Below are 19945 nucleotides of genomic sequence, written 5' to 3'. Positions count from 1 at the left end.
ATCAATTTGGTTTCATGTATATTCTATTGATTTTTGTTACAATAGATTATCTAAATGGAGGGAGGGGATGTTCTTACAAAATGCCATATTGTTACACAACAAATGAATTTCTCAATAACAACCTTAAACTACCATAAACACAAAATGCATTTGTACAATTTTTCAGTCATACTAATTTCATTTCCCAAATAAAATTGAAATAATAATAACAATAATAATATTTTTGTAGCCAAAATATAAATAAATAAAATAAATAATGGAAAGAATTTCTTTGGATGAAAAATTTCGCCAAGAAAACGATGTATGACGACATATGTCATACATCGTTCTTAGCGATGCTTTTTTAGCGCCAACAGGAAAAAAATCAGATAAAAAAACATGATCAAAGCACTTCAGAACACAATATATATAAAAACAACATAAAAGCACAACAAAAAACATCACGAATATATGCTTCAAAAATGTACAGGGCCGGGGTTTTTTGTAAACATATTAAAAATACAATGAAATAAATTATTGTATTAATTACAAGTCGAAATTAATGCATTAATTTTTTTTTTCATCACTTCTCCGGGATACGAGCCCTCGGTCTCATAGTACTTTCGTAATGAGACCTCGGCTCGCCGGCCCTGCCTCGGTCTCATTACGAAAGTACTATGAGACCTCTGGCTCGCCAGGACCCTCGCTCCGCTCGGTCCGTTATCCCTCCGACTGTTAATATACATTACAGTCGGAGTATGGTCACAGTTATGTATATTTTCATGACACCCAAGGGTGGCTCCTTCCGTTCAGTGTACAATAATGACACAGTTTTAAGTGTGAAATATGCACCATTATTGTGCAGATTATTAATAAAATTCAGCATTTTTAAGAGTACAACCGAAAGAACTTTCAATTGTTAACATAAAATTCAGTACCTAAAGGAGGCACGTTAATAGAATGTCTAAATAATTCGTGGCATCGATAAGAATTAACTTTTAGAACAAAATAACCGTACTATTTCTGTAAAATTAATTTACATACAGTAAAAATAAAGTTAAAAACTACAAGAACCCCTCAAGGATTTGTAAAAACAAAGAATTTTGGAAGCGAGATGTTTTTTTTGAATTCTAAAAATAAAGAACTTACCTTTTTATATGGTATAAATATTCACACTCAGTCTAAAACAATACATCATATGACAATGGCACGTTACAGATACACACCACGTTGGAGTTAACTTTTAATTAACCTTCAAGTTTGAAGAAACTGGCATTTTCTAATGTTTTTACTTCAAAACACAACTACTGAATTTAAACTAACACAAAATAAGCATTCCTGTAAGGTATATTGCACGAAACAACACCACGTATCTCTCCTGCGTGAAACCCAAACAATCCAAGTAAGCAAGTTCGAACAGATCTGTAAGATTGCCTTCGGGTTGCTAAACACAGGTTAGTTTGGCCAGGGATGCCATGCATAAAAAATTATCGCCTCATTGGCGAGAAAAATATTTTAATTTTGTGCAAAAAAATCGAATGTTGCCAAATGGGGGGTATATCACATCTGTACCCAAGAAATTTATGATTAAACATTTATATTTTAAAACTTGTACAATCTTTTTTAGTTCATATTTTTAAATCAAAAATTGTAATTCATTGTTTTTAAGTCAATTATTGCACTATATTTTAAGCACTTTCTTTTGCACACATGCATAAATGTTGAAAAATTTGGTTTATGGAAAAAAAAAAACCTTGTGCATACAAATTGAAATTTTTAACGAAGAATTTATTTTCTACATAATTAGATTAAAATCAGCTGCATAAAGTTGCATAAAAATTTATACTTGAATGTTCGCATTGAATAAATATATTATAGTCAAAAAAAAGAAAAAAAAAAATTGATACTTTTTTTCTCTTTTTAATATTTTAGCACAAAAATATATTTTCCCAAAAAATAGTCCCTGCTTTCATTTGCACACATGCATAAACATAGGGAAATTTGGTTACTATTATCAAAAAAAAAAAAAAAAAAAAAAAACAAGCATACAAATTGAATTTTAATCAAGAATTCAACTTCTATGTAACTAATCAAAAATCTATGTAAATATCTATGTAAAATCAGCTGCACAAATAAGTTGAATGTTCAGATTGAATAAATAATCAATATAAAACATTGCTTTGATACGTTTTAAGACACAAAATGTGTTCCCAACCCTGGTTTTGGGGTTACAAGGAACCCCTTTTTTCCATGCAAAATAAGTAAGCTTATTAATGAAGACATCCGAAAAGCTTTTCATTCATGATCTCACATCTTTTGCATTGAAAAAAGGGTTCCTCCTTGTAACCGCGAAACATCTATATGCAGTAATCTGCAATATTTTTGTGCAATTAAATGTTGTTATATCTTATTTTACAGCATTAAATGCAACAACTTCCTAACAAGTAAACCTTTTTAAATCAAAGTGAAAAGATACTTACCTTATCATAAAATAGTACTGCTGTGTCGGTGTTCCTTATTTCTTGTTCTTTATTATTCATGATCATTACTACGCTTGGCCAATGTGATAAGTGTTTTTCTTGAGTAAAAACATTCTGGATTTAAAAAAAGGAGAGAAAGTTGAAGTACTTTTAATTTTATAAGTAATAAAACATTGCCATACAATAAACTGAACATGTATTTTTGTCTTATACAAGAGAACTTCTTACCAGGATGCCATACAAAAGTAACAAATGAAAAAAAAAAAGAAAAGAAAAAAAAGCACAATGAGTTGCATTCAAAAATGCATAGAAAAATATGTGGATGCATAAATTATTTGCCCTTGTGTCCCCGTTATGAAATAAGAGGTTCATCTACCGTTTGCATACTAGTTATCTTCAAATTTTTAATTTTGTCACTTACATCCTTTGTTTCTCACTGCCTGAATTATATTTGATCGTAATTGCTAGGGAATCTTTGCTATAAACAAAAACTATTCATTTAAAATGCAGTTTCCTGCAGACATCTCTCATACATTTTTTGGAAAAAAAAAATCAAAAACTTATTATAATTAAATTTTCTATCTGTAAATAAATAGGCATTGAATAATTCTCTTTTAGAATGAAAAATTCTATTCTTTTTTTTGGATTAAACTAGTGAAAACTATCTCCCCCCCCCCCCCTCATTTTGTTTCAAAACTCTGCGACAGTAGTGGCCGCTAAGATCTTGGGACCTAGTGGCCACTAGCACTTAAAAAATATCTAAGTCTTGATCTTTGTTCCCCTTGTAACCCAGAAAAACGTGCATGCAATTTTGTGTGAATTAACGTTGTAATATTTTGTTTTCCTTCTCTGCACAATGCAATTTCTTTATTTCTTATGTATAGTATTCCTATTAGAAAAAAAAAAGAGTTACATTGCTAAAGGTTTTAAAACAGTATTTTGTGATTCCTGAAAGTTGTTAAAATGTTGAGTCGTCTCCTTGTGGCACTGACAGGTACCGCTACCCAAGTGTGAATCACCCATTGGAATAAAACTTCCACATCAATAAAAGAATTAAAACTTAACCTGTGCCTTTTTCTTTTCTTTTTTATCAGCAACAAACAATTTTAACAAGGTGAAATTTACCAGTAAATATTGGATAATTAGGAATTAAAGGGTTCAATATATACTTTTATTTTAAATTTTTACTACATAAACTTAAATAATGATAGACAATTTTAAAAAAACTAAACAAACTACAGTTGACACGTTTCAGGATTTTTCAGAAAATGCCATTTAGGACGTAATCCATCCCTCAAAATCTTACCCCCGTTGCGCGACTAGTTGACTATGAGCAATTCTAAGTCAGAAAATGTCCGATTTCAATTAAATTTGGCATGAAGGAACCATGTGACAAGTAGTAATCCTGACAATTTTTAGATTTCTATTTTGAAAATTGTTTGAAATACAAGTAAGTAAAAACTCAAAATTTTCCAAAAAATAAAAAGTGTGTTCTTACAAATGACTAACTTTTCTCCTTATTATAGTAAATGATAATTCGAAAAATATTGTAAAATTGAAAAATAGAGCTTCTTATTGCTATTTAACATCACCTTTTTACGATAAATTTAAGTTTTAGGATAATTCACCTTATCGGGATAAAGTTGCAAAGGATGATTTATCTCTTATAATAGTATTTTCAGAAAATCTAGAAACATGTTAACTTAGGTTTGTTTAGTTTTTTTCAAATTTTCAATCATTATTTGAATTTTTGTAATTTAAATTAAAAATAAAAGGACATATTGAACTCTTTAATTCCCAATTATCCAATATTTAGGGGCAAATTTCACCCCGTTCAAGGCATTTATTGCCAATAAAAAAAGAAACACAGGTTCAATATTTTTTCGTGTCCTATCGATGTGCTACGTTTTATTCCAATCTGTGATTCACACTGGGTAGGGTTTCTAGTGGGATCTTAAATTGTAGCTATAGACTGTATGGAGAGAAATCTCTAATACCTAACTTCAATGACCTTTTTTTTTTTTCTTTTTTGAAAAATTTTCTCATCTTACCTAATTTGTTAGCACAAGTATAAAGAAGAGTGGGACACATATACTCACTGATGGATAAGATATAATAGGAGGAAAAGAATCCAATCCTTTAGGAGATTCATAATGTTTTTCTGGGCAATTATATCCATGGCCTCTATAGTCATCTAATCCATTTGTGTCCAAAACAATGGCCACGCATGAAGCATCATATTTCTTCTGAAAAGTTACTATTCTAAAGAAAAATAAAACCTAAGTAAATGCGTATTGCATTAAAAGATATTTCACAAAATATGAACTTTTAGATGGTTATAATTTTCATAAACTACATTGGAACCTTGACAACCCAGCATCCCAAAGGAACATGAAAACATGTCCACTTAAGGTGAGAAACCAGTTAAGGAGGCAGAAATTTTAGTGTTTTTTGTGATTTTTTTCACAGGGAAGGAATAATCAGAATTTGCTCATACTTGAAGGATATTATTCAAGGATATTTCATTACTCTTAATAATTTTTTTAAGTAATTTCTGCCAGAAATAGAAGAGTTAGAAGCTGATGTTCAATGGATGGTCGCCATCAGAGCTTGTTGCTGGTGTGCATTCCTGAAGTCACAATTTTTATCTGTAATCATTATAATTTTTCATCGTTAACATCATATTTTCTCAGATATGAACCCCCCCCCCTCTCTCTATATATATATACATATATACAGTAGAAGACCGTTATGACGCGGACCTGTATAACCCAATTCTCTATAAACCACACTACTCACAGTAAACAGAAAAAAGCAGATGGCTCTTGAAAATGCAGCTGTTATGCAAACCATGAAGCTAGCAGAATTGCAGGATTTTGATTGTGAAACATATTTACGTGTGAATAACTAATTGTAATATTGCTTTAATACGCATTGCAGATAAAACTCATTCTGAAGGGCTAATGTATATATCTATTCTGAATGTTAGTTTCAAAATTTGTGAAATGATCTATATAACGCAAAAACCTGTATAATGCAAAAGCTCTGGTCCCAAGGTGTGCGTTATAACGGTCTTCTACGGTATATATATATATATATATATATATATATATATATATATATATATATATATATATATAATTCTGGTTAAAAAAATAAAACATCTCATGCTTTTGAGGTGTTAGATCACAAAATTCATGTTTTTCAACCATTTTTGTTCACCATTTTTTCCATTTAAAAAATATTTAAAAAAAAATATCATCCCAGAATAAGGTTTTATTAGAGTATAATTGAATAAAGAATATTCACACAAAAGTTCAGAATGATTCGCCAATAACGTTTTGTGCCAGAATGCACACCAGTTGAAAAAAGTAGTTTTTAGAAAAACGCAATTGAAAACAACACCTGTGAACATTTTTGAATCTCCACAGTTTTTCGAGTGCTTACAGCATCAGAACTAATCAGAATTTTGAATTGAAATTTTGGTAACATATTCTTGAACTACATACATTTTTATTAACATTTTATGACATAAAAAAAATGGATTTTTTGACCCGTCTAAACTGGTTTTTTAATTCCTAAAAAGTTTCTGCATCACCTACTTACTGATGTTAACATTCACATTCAGAAAATCAATTTCAGCAAATAAATTTTCTTCTCGTTTTTTTTCTTTGTAAAGTACATAATAAATTTATGAATATTTTTTGAGCACCTAGTGAGGAATCAATTCATAAATTTTGAAAAGAGGTGAAAAATGCTTCTTGTCAGCCAGGTCTGTTAAAGATAAAAAGGCCTGCTTACAACATGTGAACAGCAACATGTCATGGAGCTTTCTTTCTCTAGAGGACTTCCATGAGTACAATCCTCACCTTTTAGAATAGCACTAGCACGTGGCTGACTCCCCTGGACAAAATATGAAATTATCTAAAAAAGCTTTCTAGAAAAGGATTGACTGACGAAGAAAAGGCAACGTAAAATTCTGAGAAGAGGTCAATATGAAAGAACGTTGGTAGCAAAAATTGTGGACTAGAATAGCAATTGGATGTCGACTTATAGCGTCAAGTTACCAAAGTATTGTTTTCTAAAATATATTCAACATTTGAACATTTAAAAAAACATATCTATGAAAAGAAATTTAGTTTTATTACACATCTACATAGGAAAGTAATAGTAAAAGCTATGATCCAATACATAATCAATACATTTTAATAGATTAGTTTCATAGAATTAGCAACCAGGATAGAAAAATACATTTTTTTTTTGTAAAGTTTGACTGACTGTAGGAAGAACAGACATTTTAACTATGTTTATAAATTTTGAGTTGTCAATATAAATTAATGCTTAAGTATCACAAAGAAAATATCAATATTACTTTCAGATAGTAAAAAAAAAAAAGGTAAAGAAAAATACTTAAGTAGTTTTGTTAAAAGAAACATTCACTTATATAAAAAATTAAATGTAACAATATAATTATTCATAATGTTGATTTTACCTGATAGCAGAGCATATTACATAAAATCACGAAGTGTCAGTCCCCCCAATTTCCCCTAACATCCATTTAATATTATTTTGTTTTTGTTGAATAATTAAAAAAGTATCGTAATTATCAACCAGAAAGAAACTAACTTGCTCTCTTTTGAAAACAATCTCGTTAGATTCAGAGAGATAAATTTTTTTTTATGGCTTGACAGAAATTCCTGCATTTTTTACTATTTTACTGGAAATATTTTAATTGCAAAATAAGAATCGATCTTATCTAAGCAACCTAAAGTGTCATGGTAACCAGATTCCACAATAAAATACTGCCATGAAATCCAGAGTCACTTAACATTAAGATTACTGTATGAGATCCCGAATTTCAGAATCCCAAACTATTTCCCTTTAATACCTAAGGGAAAAAAAAACTTATTTTAACCTAAAAATATTTTTTTCTGCATTTTTTTTTTTGCAGTTGTAATAGTTTAAAATTGTTAACGCTCAGCAATTGCTTGTTGAAAATACATATAGAAGTTCAGCATTAAAAAAAAATTCCTATGCCATGTGTTATGCGTAAATAAGCATTTTACTGCAATTGTGCAGTAATCTTTTAACGTCCACTTTCGGTTAATGATAATTCTTTTTTCTTCTCCTAAGTTTGCAATACAAAGCCTATTGAACAAAGTACAATACTTTTTTAACTAAAAATATAATTCATTTATTCTGCCGTGCTAAGCACAAAAGTGGTATCTACACTTTTTGTCAAAATTGAGTTATTGTCACGAGGTGGTTCTTTATAACATGGTTTACCCCTATGCAATGTTTTATTGTCATTTGTGAACTGGAACTATTTTTTAAAAAAATCTAAAAAAGTGAAATCTGGATGAAATACATGGAGGCGTAAAACTTTAAATAATAGTTTTTCGGTTTGACCTCAGCTGCAAATACGACTTTTGCCCTTAGCACGGCAGTATTGTACTCATTGTTTCATTGCATAGTAATAAAAAGCAGCATCTGCGCCTACATGACGCTGCAATTATCTCCGACTTTTGTTTCAATATAATGAAGTATATTTTCTTTCAGATTGATCAAAAATAAAAGGAATCTGGCTTGAACATTAGCGAAACCAGAAAAAAACGTGACAAATACCAGACAACAGGAGTTTTCACTATTTTTTGAGTTGGAATCAAAAATTTAGAAAATTCCAACATTCAGAAATTTGTGTCCCGAGCATTCTGGATCTCATCTGCATGTGTCATAAATTTGGAACTTAAAAAAAAATAGCGTGATATGAGGGGTGTTGTGAATCTGAGTGTCACAATAAGGAGGTTTCACTGTATTTAAAATGCTCCTTCAGACTAATGAGGCTAATGATGTTAACTAATATGACTGTAATCAAGCCACATGTTATAGAAATTTATTTTTATAAGAAAAAAAAATTAATACTTCTATTAAGAAATCAGAATGACTTAATGAAATTCATAATATTTAATATTCCACAGAACTTTTTCATTATTCTCTGTTTAAGTCACCATAACAGAATTAAAAGAAAAAAAAAACTTTTGCCTGATGTTTAAAGTGTTCTCGGAGCTTCTGCTTTGAATAAAAACGCCAAATTTATGCATTATAATTCATTACAAAATTTCTATATTTTTCAACCACTTTAAGGTACTTAATAAATTTAAAAAATACTCCAATACTTTTTGACAGATAAAATAAATAAATTTAAGCTATAAATTGTTTTTTATAAATTGCTGAATATGTAAAATAAAACAACTTCTGAAAATCTTGTTATTTTTCTCAGGGAGAACACAAAAGGGACTTTGGACACAAAAAGGATCAGTTTGGTTGGTCACAAAACTGATAAAAATTGGACTTCTAAGGACCAGAGGAAACTGGACTTAACAATCACACACTGGAATGTTTCTTTTTACACCAGTAGAAATTCCTCGAATTGAGTACAAGATTCATACACTTGAAGTTAAAAAAAACTCCGACTTTTCCAGGTTATTTTTTTTAGAAAATTCCAGGTTACTTGCTTCATTCAAAACTAAGTTTAAATAGCAATATTTTATAAATAACTAGAGGACAAGACAGACATTGTTCTGTTCAGACTCTGTAAATTGAAAAGTTGAAAAATTTCAATCAAGTATCAAATGTTTGAACTTCTTTGTTGACAAAAAAGAGTGAAAAGAAAATGTTTTAAGCTGCTTGGTGTCAGAATGCGTATATTTATTACAACTTGATTCATGTAATGCCCACTGAGCAGCTGTGTTTTATTGACTATTTTTTCTCGTGTACTTGAAAGATCTATATAAAATTTATGATTTGTTCTTTCAGCCATACTCAAAGGACAAAAATCGTCCTCAGATATTACGTGTAAAAAAATAACTATCCATCTAAAACAAATGGCAAATCCCGCTGCAATGTCCCCATATGAAAAAGAATAAAACAATCGAAAGGATATCATTTGAAAAAATGATAAAGGTTAAAACAGTTCCATGAATAAGCGAAAACCACTCACCCCCCCCCCCTGCCGATATAATACAAATGTTCTTCAACTTACACAACTCTTTAAAAACCAAAAACAATTCTTTGCAATTTAAAATATTTCTTGAAATAAACAAAAAATACAATAAATTACACTAACAGTAGCTTTAAAATGCAAACAAATAATCCTGCAACTCTATTGTTTATGGCCAAAGTTGCTAAGCCACCACATTACTGTAATCCAGCCGATCAGTGAGCGAAGCGACTTTGATCGATTAGTGGTCCGATCTTTTGAACGAAAATTTTTAAATCCCGTTTTCCTCGCTGAGCATTCTCGCTTGCTATCTTTGGGGATATTTCGTTAGAGATCTTGAAATTTCTCTGCGTACTTGAATGATCTTCATATATTGCCAAATTTGTTCTTTCCGCCAAAGATAAAAATCTTCCACTGCACTTGTGTACAGAACTACCCTGTTGTAATTCCACATCTTTTCCTTTAATAATGTTACTGATTAGTTTGATAATCCTTAAAGTATCTTGCCATTGGTGCCAAAATTCGGATGGGTTTGTGAGCCGAGAGACAAATGTTGCTAGGTATGGTACTTTTGGTTAGTGAAAGAAACCCAATTTCTTCAGTGCTTAGCTTTAAAATAGTATATCACGGGATCTAAAATCGTTGCTTTTAAGAAATGAAGACTTCACACTCTCTCTCTACGTTTTATCTATTCTTCATCGACATATCACAGTGGGAAATTTCATTAGGAAAAGCAGAGCTTACTTTCTTATTGTCCTTTGGCAACGGGTTAAATATTTATTTCAGTTCTCGCTCAACAATAAGTTAAAATAAATATTAATCATTTGTGAGATATAACCATCCAATGTTTAAATTAATTAATAATTAACAAAAACGTTTCCGATTCGATCCATCGCGCTTCAATACCATGCCTTGTCACAACTTAATTGCACACAAAAAATTTGATCAAAATCGTTCCAGCTGTTTAAAAGCCTTATGGTGACAAACGTCTGCACAGAAGATTTTTATATATTAAGATTAAAATTGTTTACAGTAGAAATGTATAAGAACTGAAACTTTTCCCCTTTAATTAAAAAAAAAGGATTTTTTTTCTTTTCTTTTCTCTCTCAAAGTTTTAAGTTTTATTTAACATTTTGTTCAAAACTGTTTTAATTCATTTACTACTTGTTGAAAACAAAGTACTTTCATCTTATTTTAGCTTTTCTTTGATGTCACGTGTTATGCATAATATTAGCGTTACCTTTTAAAATCCGCTTTTGGTTTACAATACTTCTTTTTATTTTTTTACTAGTATATAAAACAAAACATATTAAGCAAAATACAAAGCTATTTTTCAGTATAAACATGATTAAACTTGTTCCATTGATTGGCATACAATATAATGCACAATAAATTACAAAAATCAACATCCGCCAATCCTAGGCCAGTGCCAATAATTATTTCATAAAAATTAAAATTTTTATTTTCTAGAAAATAATTAATTTTTAAAAATTCATAATTTATTGCACATTTTATGTTACTTTCAATAGCTTACATTGAGATAAACATACAATTCTGTTTTTGAAAATTTATATCTACTTTCATCGTGCAAGTGATCAAATATGGCGATTTAGTAAAAAAAATTTAAGATAATAAGTAGATTTTTTGAATTTATAGCATAAACTTAGGCACTTAAAAAGTCTTGTGTACGTCAATCTTGGGAATGACCAAATATGGCAGCAACGCCAAAAAATAAGAAAACTTTTTGACTTCGTAGCATAAAAACAATTTAAAATAAAAATTCTTCATGGAACTACAATTCAGTTGAAAACTTTTTAGCACATTTGCGTCCAAGGCAATGATAAGATTAAGTTTTAAGAACAAAATTTTCATTTCTCAAGAAAATTATTTAAAATTAAAAAATAAATAAATAAACAATTTGCAGCACATTTTGTGTTATTTTCCTTTGTTTACAGTTAAAGAAATCATCTTCTTTTGCTTTGCTTTTGTTAACTTAGGCATTTAAGGATCGTGTCTACTTCCATCTTGTGAATGACCAAAGATGGCATCTACGTTTTTTCGGTATCCACTTTTTTTTTTATTGCCAGCGACATTTTGCCTCAAAATTTTTACATTTTTATTCAAGAAACATTGATAAGAATGAAGATTAGATCTCATAGAACAAAATTCGCTGGTAAAAAATTGAAAAAAAAATTTGGGGGGCAAATTTGGAAAATTCCGTGACTTTTCCCTGAAATTTTTAACTATGTCATTTCCCCTGACAATTCCAGGTTTTCCCGGAGCGTACGAACCCTGAAGTAACTTTAGCTGCACTGAAAATATTTAAAATTTAAAAATTATAATTTCAGAACTATAAGACAATATTTACCTTGAGAAATAGTCAACTGATGCTTTGGAACAAAAAGTCTTCATATCTATAGGTGTTGTTTGCTTGCTTAAGATTTCATGGAAATATAAAGCAAACTGAAAATTGAAAAAATACATTTTTCAACATTTAAAATTTATTTCTATAAAACAGCTGCATCAAATATAAAAGGTTTGATGAAAAAATCTTATATAAGTGATGCACATTTAATGCAGCAAAAGAAGACAATTATGTAAGCGCTATTTTCTAAAAAAGAATGGTACATAGTTAGCTCATGTTAAATTGTAACAATTTGCAGGACTTTATGATGGCTGGTCCATTACCATAACTGTATACAGGATTAAATAGGGAGAGTCTAAATAAAAAAAACCAAGTCATATTTTGAAGATTGTAAAACACTTTGTTAAAGATACACCATGTACTAAAATGTCACATTTATCTTTTAAATACATGCTACTGTTAGAGCATATAACTTAGCTATTTCAAAGAATAGTTGGATATTTCATGAAATAACTAGACAAGTCAGATAAGTCATATGATACTTGAAGTTACATACCTTACCAGTTATTCTATATATATATATATATATATATATATATATATATATATATATATATATATATATATATATATATATATATATATATATATATATATATATATATATATATATATAAACTAATGACTGTTAAAGTGAAAAATAAACAATTCAAAAGAGTTTTCACAACTTAACTGATCATAAATTATTTAAATCTTTCGAAAAATGCATTTTATCCCTATTTCAAACGAATAATCGATACACAATAAGGAAAAGATGATGTTATGCTCATATGGCTGACATTAGTTAAAGCAACAGAAAGAAGCCTACACAGACACGTCATTGCAAGGCAGCTATGATCGGTTAAAAGCAGTTAGAACCACTTCAAAAGCTTTTTTGAGTGCCATATATCATACTTTAAAGATGAAGTGGTCAAGTAATCGCTATACAGGGGGGGGGGGGGGTTGACCCCCCCCCCAAAAAAAAGAAGTTTTGGTTAGACATTTAAATGTTTGTTTATATTTAAAAATTTCCAAAAAATATTGTTCCAAAACTCAAATGTCTTTCATATGCATATTAATTGCATAAAACGCTTTCATAATAGATAACCCGACGACTTGAACATTAGCACAAATAGCGCAAAGCTCCACATGAAAGTTTTTGAACCCTCCCCGAAATTATTTTCTGGTTACGTCCCTGTCGCTAACTCTACAGAATAGCTAGTTAAATCATAAAATTCAACAGTTTTAAAAACTTTAACCATTTTATTCAGTCCCACAAGATAGCTAATTATTCTGCAAAATAACGGATTGCACTTTATTGGTAACATATATAGACATTGTAGGCACACACACACACACTTAAAACCACCAAATGAATCCTCACATTTTTAAAAATTGCAGAAATACCTGATTTATTGTCCTGTAACTTTCGGCATGTAAAGGCTATGCTTAAACCTGCACATTCCAGTAAAAATTCAATCACCTATACAGTTAGAGAACAGTCAACAAACTGAAAAAGCAAATCTTTTATCGCCCTGCTTTATAAAAAGCTTGGAATCGGCTGTATATCTTACAATTAGTTTTACTTGCTATGTATAATTATTCTATAAATTTTGGAAACAAATCTCTTATATTCACAAAGACAATCATATTTCTTTCAGAAATATCAATTCTCTTCCTAAAATACATCAAACTTTTAGAAAACTTGAGACTTTACAAAGAAACTTCATACTGAAATTTGAAATAATAATATTTGTCAAAATGGTGATGGGGGTATAATTCTCCAGCATATTGCATGAGTAGTAATAGCCCAAGTTTTGCTAAGAAAACTAATAATTCAAAGCTAACTGTGATGCGTAAATAGAGCAGCCAAACTATTAATTAGAAATTCATTTTCTGTTGCATGAATCATCTTAAACTAAGTGATGAAAAAGTCCTATTATAAACAATGACAAGTTTATTAACGATTGTATAAATTAGAATAAAAAAAAAGTTACTAACTCAAAGCCATATTCAAAATTAAATTTCATCTAAAACTATATTTAAATTCAATCTTATTCCTGTTTACTAATCCCAATTTACTATTACCGAAGTTTGTATCAAAAAACATTTCATGATCTGAATTTCTAAATACTTGATACTAACATCCATTCAAGATACTTAAAGAATACTAAGTTCGGATAATGCTTGAAGATTTAATCAGATCCTATCTATCGACGATCAAAAAACTAAGTCCCTATTAATATATTCTGATAAATATGAACAGGGAACTCGGTGGCTTAATAATGCCAGAGAGTCAAAAACTCCAGCAGGACGAAACCTGTATCGCGTCAAGTCGTTTACTGTATCTTGTAACTAAGTGAATTTTTTTTATTTACCATAATATAAGTGTCCTAAAGAAGAAAATCCAATATTCCCACCCTAAGACTTGCACATTTTTTTGCAAACAGAGAACGAAAAACGTCAAAATTGAAAAAACTATTCATTAATAATAACATATTCCGTCAAAAGATGGCGCTGTGCTTATTTTATTAAAGGATAAAAATAATAGCTAACTTCGATTTAAATAAAGGGAAAGGATGTTTTTTTTTCTTACTGTTACATTGAACATTTTTCATCGAAATTGAACTAAAAAGTTAGTTTCATAACTTATTTGCTTTTAATTCACAGAGTAGTTTTTGATAAATAATATGGCGGCGCCCATGAAGCAATGTTGCATTCATGTAAATTGAAGACAAAAATGGAAAAGTCATCCCTCTTTCCACCAAAAGTTTTGCTAAAATTAAATAATGCAAAGATCTTTGGCTTGAATTAGAAGGTAAAGAAAACTGAAACTTAAAATGTAATAAATTTAAAAGCATTGGGTAGCGTTTTTGGTTACCATAGGGGATGTTACACGCGCTTTACTGACAAAACGAAAATAAATCGAGCCAGAAGACGATTAAACCAAATGATAACACTAATCAAGCAGGTGGACCAAGACTAAAATGCTCATCAATATTTTCACACACAGGTATTTTCCCCTACATTTGCATTATTTGAAAAAGAACAATATTTTAAGGAACACCACTCCTTAAAAAGAAAATGAGAAAAGTTGATACAAAACTCTTCCTAAAAATGACAAGTTTGCTTTAATACATGCATTGTTAAATAACTTTGGAGAGGATAACGTTTATGTAAATGTACTCGACACATTAACTGTTAATAATTGATGGAATGATGATGTTACAGCAGATGAGTTCAATCCCGGAGACTTTTGGACGACTTGCATCAAAATCGTTATTTAATGTGATAAATATTGCTTGTTATCATAGAGCAAAAAATGTACATTTTATAACGTATACGTATCCTTCACTGAGTATAAAGAGCTATGAACGCCAAAGAAGATTCAAGGAAAACATAACTGTAATTAAAACTGCGAGTTCGGGGCAAAAAAGCCCCAGAACAGTTTAAGAAATTTCTTCTCAGTGAGAAAAACAAAGAAGAGTTAACGGAATTTTTATTTAATCAATGAAAAATGTCCTCTTTTAACAACTTTAAGGATACATGAAATACAGAATATATGTATTTCTGCTTTAGCCCTGGCTATTAGGCGGTAATTTACTGAACTTTAAGGATGTTACAATTTTTTTTCCACATGGTAAATTTTGCCATCAATTTAACCCTTTAGACAGCCAAGTTCATTCTGAAGAGAAAGATTTTTTAATTTCAAATCACGAAGAGGCAGACACAAAAAATCTCCTTCATTCAGCTTATGCTTTTAAGTCAAGTTACATTATACTTGTAAAGTGTTGCAACACTGATGTTTTCATTTTATGCTTTGCAATGAGAAAACATTTTAAAGGCTGGGTATTTATTCCACCAGGCATGCATAAATATCCAAGCACAATTGATGTGTCACTTGTAGCCCAAAAATTTGGTGAAGATTTTCCAGATGCACTAGCTGGTTTGCATTGTTTCACTGGATGTGATACTTGCAGTGCATTCAAGGAGAAGAGGAAGATTAAAGTTTTGAACATACTACAAAACAATGATGCCTAGCTAAACGCTTTTCAAAAACATGGTTCTGAATGGGAACTTGATCCTAAATTCATTCCTACATACGAATCATTTGCTTGTGAACTTTACGGTTAAGAAAAGCATAATAAAGTAATTGATGCTCGATACTCAATATTTAACCCAAAATATAAAAGTGGAGCATTGTTACCTCCGACTTATGATGCATTACTTTGTCATCTAAAGTGAGCAAATTATCAAGCATGCATTCACCACACATGTTTAAAAAATAATATTTAAGCTTCATTCCCTGACGGACATGGTTGGGTAGTTATTAATGAAGCAATTACCACACAGTGGCATTCACATCCATGCATACCAGAAAATATGCTGAAGCTGGTTGGTTGGTTTACTTATTTTTTATGGCGCAAGAGCCCTTGAGGGCTATACTGCGCTAAACGATTTTTTAGAATAAATTATATACATAAATATAAAGTCAGGATATGATAAAAGTGTAACATATGCATGAACTGTAACTGTAACTGATACAGTTGTGAGCTGTAACCATAACTGATACAGTTGTGACAGGCCATGTGAACTGAATGTAAATATAATATCTACTTGGACATTGAATCGTTGGAATAATGTCTTATCTTTCTACATTATAAATTATGTACAATAATCAATATAAAAAGATCATCGAACCGGTTAAAGTTCTACAAGAACTTAAGTTAACATGGTGTCAGTAGATGCAGTCAAATTAAAGAGTTGCTCAAACTAGAGGCAGCAAGATGGAGTCCTTCAAGCCGCCAAGTGAAATGAGCTTTACCATTGGAAACGTGGCTGAGAGCTGGCAGAGATGGTATCAAAAGTTTAAAAACTTCATGCTTGCTACGGAAAAAGACCAAAAAGCCGACAAGAATAAAATCGCCATTCTTCTCAACCTGTTGGGTGATGAAGGAGTTGGAATCTACAACACATTCAAATTCTCTGAACAGGAGGCAGGGAAGTACGACAGTGTCATGAAAAAATTTGAAGAATACTGCACTCCAAGAAAGAGTGTAGTGTTCAATAGACTCAAATTCTTTTCATGTGTACAACAAGAAGGGCAGTCGGTTGATAACTACATTACGCAGCTTAAAATGCTTTGCATCAACGTACGAGTTTGAAGATCAGGAGGAAGGGTTCATTCGGGACCAAGTAGTCCTGGGAATAAGAGACGGCAGCCTCCAGGAGTGGCTCTTAAGAGAACCCACATTAACTTTGCAAAAAGCAGCAGAGTTTGTGTGCGCTACGGAATTGTCTTTTACACAAGTGAAATCTATCAATGATCCGGCAGCATCCCTAGACGTGGTCTATAAAAAGAAAATGAATGGAAATATTCAAGAAAAAAAGAAGTACAACAAAACGGCAAAATCTGTGAACAATAGTGAAACCTTCAATTGTTCCAGGTGCGGGAAAACCCACAAAAGAGCGGAATGTCCCGCTTATAGAAAGTCATGCAACAAGTGCAAAGAGAAAAATCACTTTGTGATAGTGTGCAAAAGTAAAAAGGTATATGAAATAAATATTGAAAATGAAAATTATAGTCTATTTGTGGACTGTTGAAATAGGAAGTGTACATTGTGAGAAATCATCAAAAAGTTGGTATAAAAATATTGATGTTAATGGTGTGAACATTGAATTTAAATTAGATTCTGGTGCAGAGGCAAATGCTTGCCTTTGTCCACCTTTGAAATCGTAAATACAGGTAAGCAAATGGAACATACTGATACGGTGTTGTTGTCTTTTGGCAACCACAAAATTAAACTGGTTAGTAAAGTAAAATTAAGTTGTAGTACTAACCAGGAAACACCACGATCAAGGAAATTCAAAAAAATTCCAAATTGGTGGCATTCAAAAGAGCATTGGAAAACATGTTTATGGCACTGAAACTACGTGCCCTCGTGACCACGTTATCGAAATATGAGGTCTTAAAATTTGCCGAAATTTTCAGTAAAGTCGCCAAATTTAGCGAGTTTTGTTCAGAAATGGAAGGTACGGCGCGATTTCAACATCTGCATCTGACAAGACATTTCACTTCCATATTTGGTCACCACCAAATCGCGTGGGAAATAATTCTTTACTCGGGGTGACTACCATGGCGCGGGGGTGTCGTGGCACAGACTGCAGCATTGAAATTTTTAGGGGCTTGTGTTCCGGGATATTAACGTGCAACTGTATAGAAGAAAACGCCACCGCCCGAAATATTTGTTTCATTTTATTGTAAAAACAATGGAAATATAATGTATATTGACTTCAAATCATATTTTCTTTTGACGAATCCCCTAGACCCCGAGGGGAGTTCCATCAAACATTTGTTTCCAACTACAGAAATGTGAATTTGGGTATGTCTTTTGTCGCTTTTCGAATAACTAAAAGTAATTTTCTCGAATAATTTAATTTGAACCTCCCCCCTGTAAAATGTTATGGAGAAGGTCAAGATAAAAACGTCTTTTAGCATTTTAGGTAGTAGTAGTAGATGTAAGTAGATTTTTCTTCACTATTTTTCGTGGTTATTATTATTGGTGAAATATATTTTATTTCTAAACAAGGTTCTCATAAGTATTAATTATTTTTTGTTTTAGGTTCTGTGCAAAGCTAATTTGTTCTGATTTTTGACATTTTACTATAGTAATAAAGCAAATTAAAATATACTGCAGTGAGAGGTTTCCCGAGCTTAAACTTTTGGGAAAGCAAAAATTCAATTTACCGAAAGAAAATTCAAATTTTGCCGAGCGATAAAATACGAGTATGCGCAAATAATAATGTATGAAAAGTGACTTTCGGGAGTTAAAAAATTGTAATTATGTCCTCTAATTTGCCGAACTGTCAGACGAACTTTGTCGAATAAGGAAAATTTTTGGAAGGTCACAGGGAAATCCCATCAGTGCGCTCCTAACTGCAGTCAACAAGAACGACCTCCTATTACTGCGACCGATCTGTCATAGGGTTCGAGCACAAAATCTCGTTTAAAATTCCACAGATGTAATGATATTTTAGCATCCAATAGAACGTATTAACCGAATACATATGAATATACCGTTCAAAGTTTAAACTTTTTTGTTATTCTTAAGACTGTCTGTTAAAAAACTGATGTTTAAAACTTTTATGCTTCTGCGGGTGAAATATTTCCACTGAAAGAGTTTATTCGATGATGAAACTGTTTTGAAAAAAGTATGATAACCGTAGAGAAACGATAAACACACTTTAAAGTCTTTTTTTTTTTTTTTTTGAAAAGTCGTAAATCTGAAGTCTTCAACAGTATCTAAATACGAAGAAAACGACAATTTTAAAGATTGCAAATCATGTTCTCAAATTAAAAAAAAAACGATTTCTGTCAGTTATTTCCAGTGTGTTTTTCGTTATGTGTATCGTTTTCAAGTTATATGTAAGCCCTCTAACAAGGCAAATAAAAAAAACGGTATTAATTTTTATTTTGCTCGTATTTGAATTCCCTTTTAACTTGAAACATAATTGGTAAAAGTGACTTCAGTATTTTTAAAAATGACTAAATAACATGCAATATGATGTGCATTTACGTTATAGCGACTTTCAGTTGCAGTGACAGACTTTTTCGAACTACAGGGGTTGTTGTAATGAACGTAGACTATAAAATTTTTGATAAGAATCTGTTGTGAAGTAATTTCCGACATCGTTAGTTTTGCTGTGCAAATTTTTGACATTTCCTATCCGTTGTTTTCTTTTTTTTTATTTTATTTTTTATTTTAAATTAAAAATTAAACATTTTCGCTAGCAGTGGTCAGACAATAAAACTTCATGAATAATAATAACTTTTGAAAAAATAAATAAGAGCTGGGATACTACAATCCATGATCATTTTCTTTCAACATCAAAAACTATCCATTTTATTTTCAATATATAAGCTTTAATAAGCATGGTTTTTTTACTTATTCATTTTAATTCTCGTACATAATTATTAATTACTTTCAACACATTTCATAACAAGAGTACAAATTTAAATTAGTTAAGTAAAACACACTTTAAATGCACTTAAATTCTGAAATGCATTATTATCACGATTAC

At 30.7% G+C, this 19945-nt stretch overlaps 1 protein-coding gene across 1 annotated transcript in view; it reads right to left on the bottom strand.

Moving 5' to 3' along the window:
• The window catches only part of LOC129229765 (KICSTOR subunit 2-like), a 111147-nt gene that overhangs the window by 22081 nt on the left and 69121 nt on the right, over positions 1 to 19945 (bottom strand). The window contains exons 8-10 of the mRNA XM_054864137.1: positions 11828 to 11922; positions 4559 to 4721; positions 2460 to 2573 (exon numbers count right to left, since the gene is read on the bottom strand). Coding sequence (XP_054720112.1) covers positions 2460 to 2573; positions 4559 to 4721; positions 11828 to 11922 — 372 coding nt within the window. The remainder of the gene's footprint in view (positions 1 to 2459; positions 2574 to 4558; positions 4722 to 11827; positions 11923 to 19945) is intronic.

Source organism: Uloborus diversus, chromosome 9 (assembly GCF_026930045.1).
Source record: "Uloborus diversus isolate 005 chromosome 9, Udiv.v.3.1, whole genome shotgun sequence".
Classification (NCBI taxonomy): Eukaryota; Metazoa; Arthropoda; class Arachnida; order Araneae; family Uloboridae; genus Uloborus; species Uloborus diversus.
This window is presented reverse-complemented; position numbering and strand designations above follow the sequence as displayed.